This window comes from Tupaia chinensis, unplaced genomic scaffold, assembly GCF_000334495.1.
Source record: "Tupaia chinensis unplaced genomic scaffold, TupChi_1.0 Scaffold000221_1, whole genome shotgun sequence".
Classification (NCBI taxonomy): Eukaryota; Metazoa; Chordata; class Mammalia; order Scandentia; family Tupaiidae; genus Tupaia; species Tupaia belangeri.
The window spans coordinates 603,993-606,039 of NW_006159696.1; the positions used below are offsets into that span (position 1 = coordinate 603,993).

At 38.6% G+C, this 2,047-nt stretch overlaps 1 protein-coding gene across 3 annotated transcripts in view; it reads right to left on the reverse strand.

Annotated features, from left to right (window-relative positions):
- MAPK8 (mitogen-activated protein kinase 8) overlaps positions 1-1,236 on the reverse strand; it is a 46,016-nt gene extending 44,780 nt beyond the window's left edge. For all 3 annotated transcript variants that reach the window (XM_006147725.3, XM_006147726.3, XM_006147727.3), the window contains exon 1: positions 1,068-1,236. In XM_006147725.3, coding sequence (XP_006147787.1) covers positions 1,068-1,189 — 122 coding nt within the window. In that variant the 5' untranslated portion in view covers positions 1,190-1,236. The remainder of the gene's footprint in view (positions 1-1,067) is intronic.
- Between the last annotated feature and the right edge of the window lie 811 nt (positions 1,237-2,047).

Genomic DNA, 2,047 nt, shown 5'->3' on the forward strand with positions numbered 1-2,047 from the left:
TCTCTATTCAGAGGTAGGCAATACCCTGAGCTTGGTATTTACAAATATTTTAATCTTTTCTACATATATTCATAAATATATGGTACTATGATGCCTCTTTGTATATATGTACAGGAGTTTTTCTAGAACCTGAGGGAAGTGCTGGATCATAAACATGTTTTAACAGATTCCAAAACAAATTTGGATCAAGAGGCGGCAATAAAGACATAATTAAGTTTTGTAAGGCTTATGATTCCCCAGAACACTAGTGTATTATGCTAATCAGTGATCTAGAATCATTACCAGAAGTAGAAATTAGCTTGCAAACCAATTTTTAAGATACATGCTAAGTTTTAGGGGACCAGCAGTGAGCGTAATGGCTATGTCGCTGGACTCCCATGTAGTGGACCACAGTTTGAGTCCTGGACCCGGTGGCTTAAACTCACGCCGGGCGCATGTGCGTGCATGCCCAAGATTCCGAGAGGAGAATGGAAGAGAAGGGATTGTGACGTGGCCATCCTCCCAGGAGGTGATTTCTCGTTTTCTGTCTCTCTCTCTCTCTGTCTTTCTGGCGAGCGCACATGCCCTATAGCAAAAACCACGCCAAAAAAGAAAAAAGACACCTGTTAAGTTTTGAAACACCTCCAGAGAGATGATATAGCTGACTTCATTCCCCAATGTAAAACAAGATTTCTGAAATTCTAGGTCACATATAGTGTGAGAGTAATGATAAAGTGAAGCTTCTTAGTATACAATTAGCTGTGGGAATAGATGCACACATGGAATTTAATAGCATGTCATTTATTATTTCCTGAAAACAAACATCTATCTCTACGTGGCTCATGACCAATAGTTTAACCATAGTTTGTACTTAAAGATGGCAGTGCTAGTTTACAAAGTTATGCTTTATGAATAATAAAAAGACTATTAATTCCATAAAAAAACTTACCATGTTATAGCTCTCATTTAATTTTTATAGTTTTAATTTTTTGAATCAAGTTAAATATTTACCAGAATATCTAGATTATGAGAGGAGAAAAGGTAGGAATTACTGATTCCCTGCATAATGTTTGAAAGTAAACACTTACCATACTATTCCTTGCGCTCCAGAGCCTATAGGTTTTAGGTTCTGATATCGTTTCAGGACTGTGAATGTAGAATCTCCGATCTCTACACTATAAAAATTGTTGTCACGTTTGCTTCTGCTCATGATGGCAAGCAATTAATTTAATGGCTTCATCCAAAAATGCACCAAGAACCTGCAAAATGGAACAAAATGTTATGTTAACAAGGGAACGTGTTTAATCTTAATATTTGCTCTTTTCTGCCTTCTGATGGTAACAGACTGTTAGATCATGTTAAAAGAACAACTTCATTAAAAAAGATGGCAAGAAAGAAAGAGTAGAGCCTTGGTTACCGTATGCTCTATCTAATGAAACTGGCTTTTTTTCTTTTTATTAGGATAGTTTCTCCAACCTTGAAGTCAATGGTATTAATACAGAAGGCCCTCGACTTCTGACAGGGTCACATCCCAATAAATGCACTTAAAGCTGATAATATCGTAAGTTGAAAATGCATCAGGGCCAGCTGATGTCATGGTAGTTAAGAAAGCTGGATTCCACATGGCTGACTGTGTGGTTCAAGTCCTGGACCTAGCAGCTATGTGTGTGTGTGCAGGTATGCCTAAAATCTCAAAAGGAAAAATGGAGAAGGGACTGTAGCACAATCATCACTCATATGGGATGTTTCCTCACTTTTCCCCCTCTCTCTGTCTCTGACATGCACATGTACAAAATTCATTTAATACTCTTAGTCTACAGAACATCACAGTTTAGCCTAAGGTTGGACACGATCATCTGACAAAAGGTCTGCTTTATAATACAATGTTGAGTATCTCACGCACTTCACTGAATATGGTACACCATGGAGCACAGTGTTGGGTGTTCGCCCTCACAATTACGTTAGCTGATGGCGCCACAGCTCACTGCAGCTGCCCAGCATCCCCAGACTATCAAACTGTTAATCACTGTCCCCGGAAAAGAAGCATGCAAAACTCAAAGCACGATTA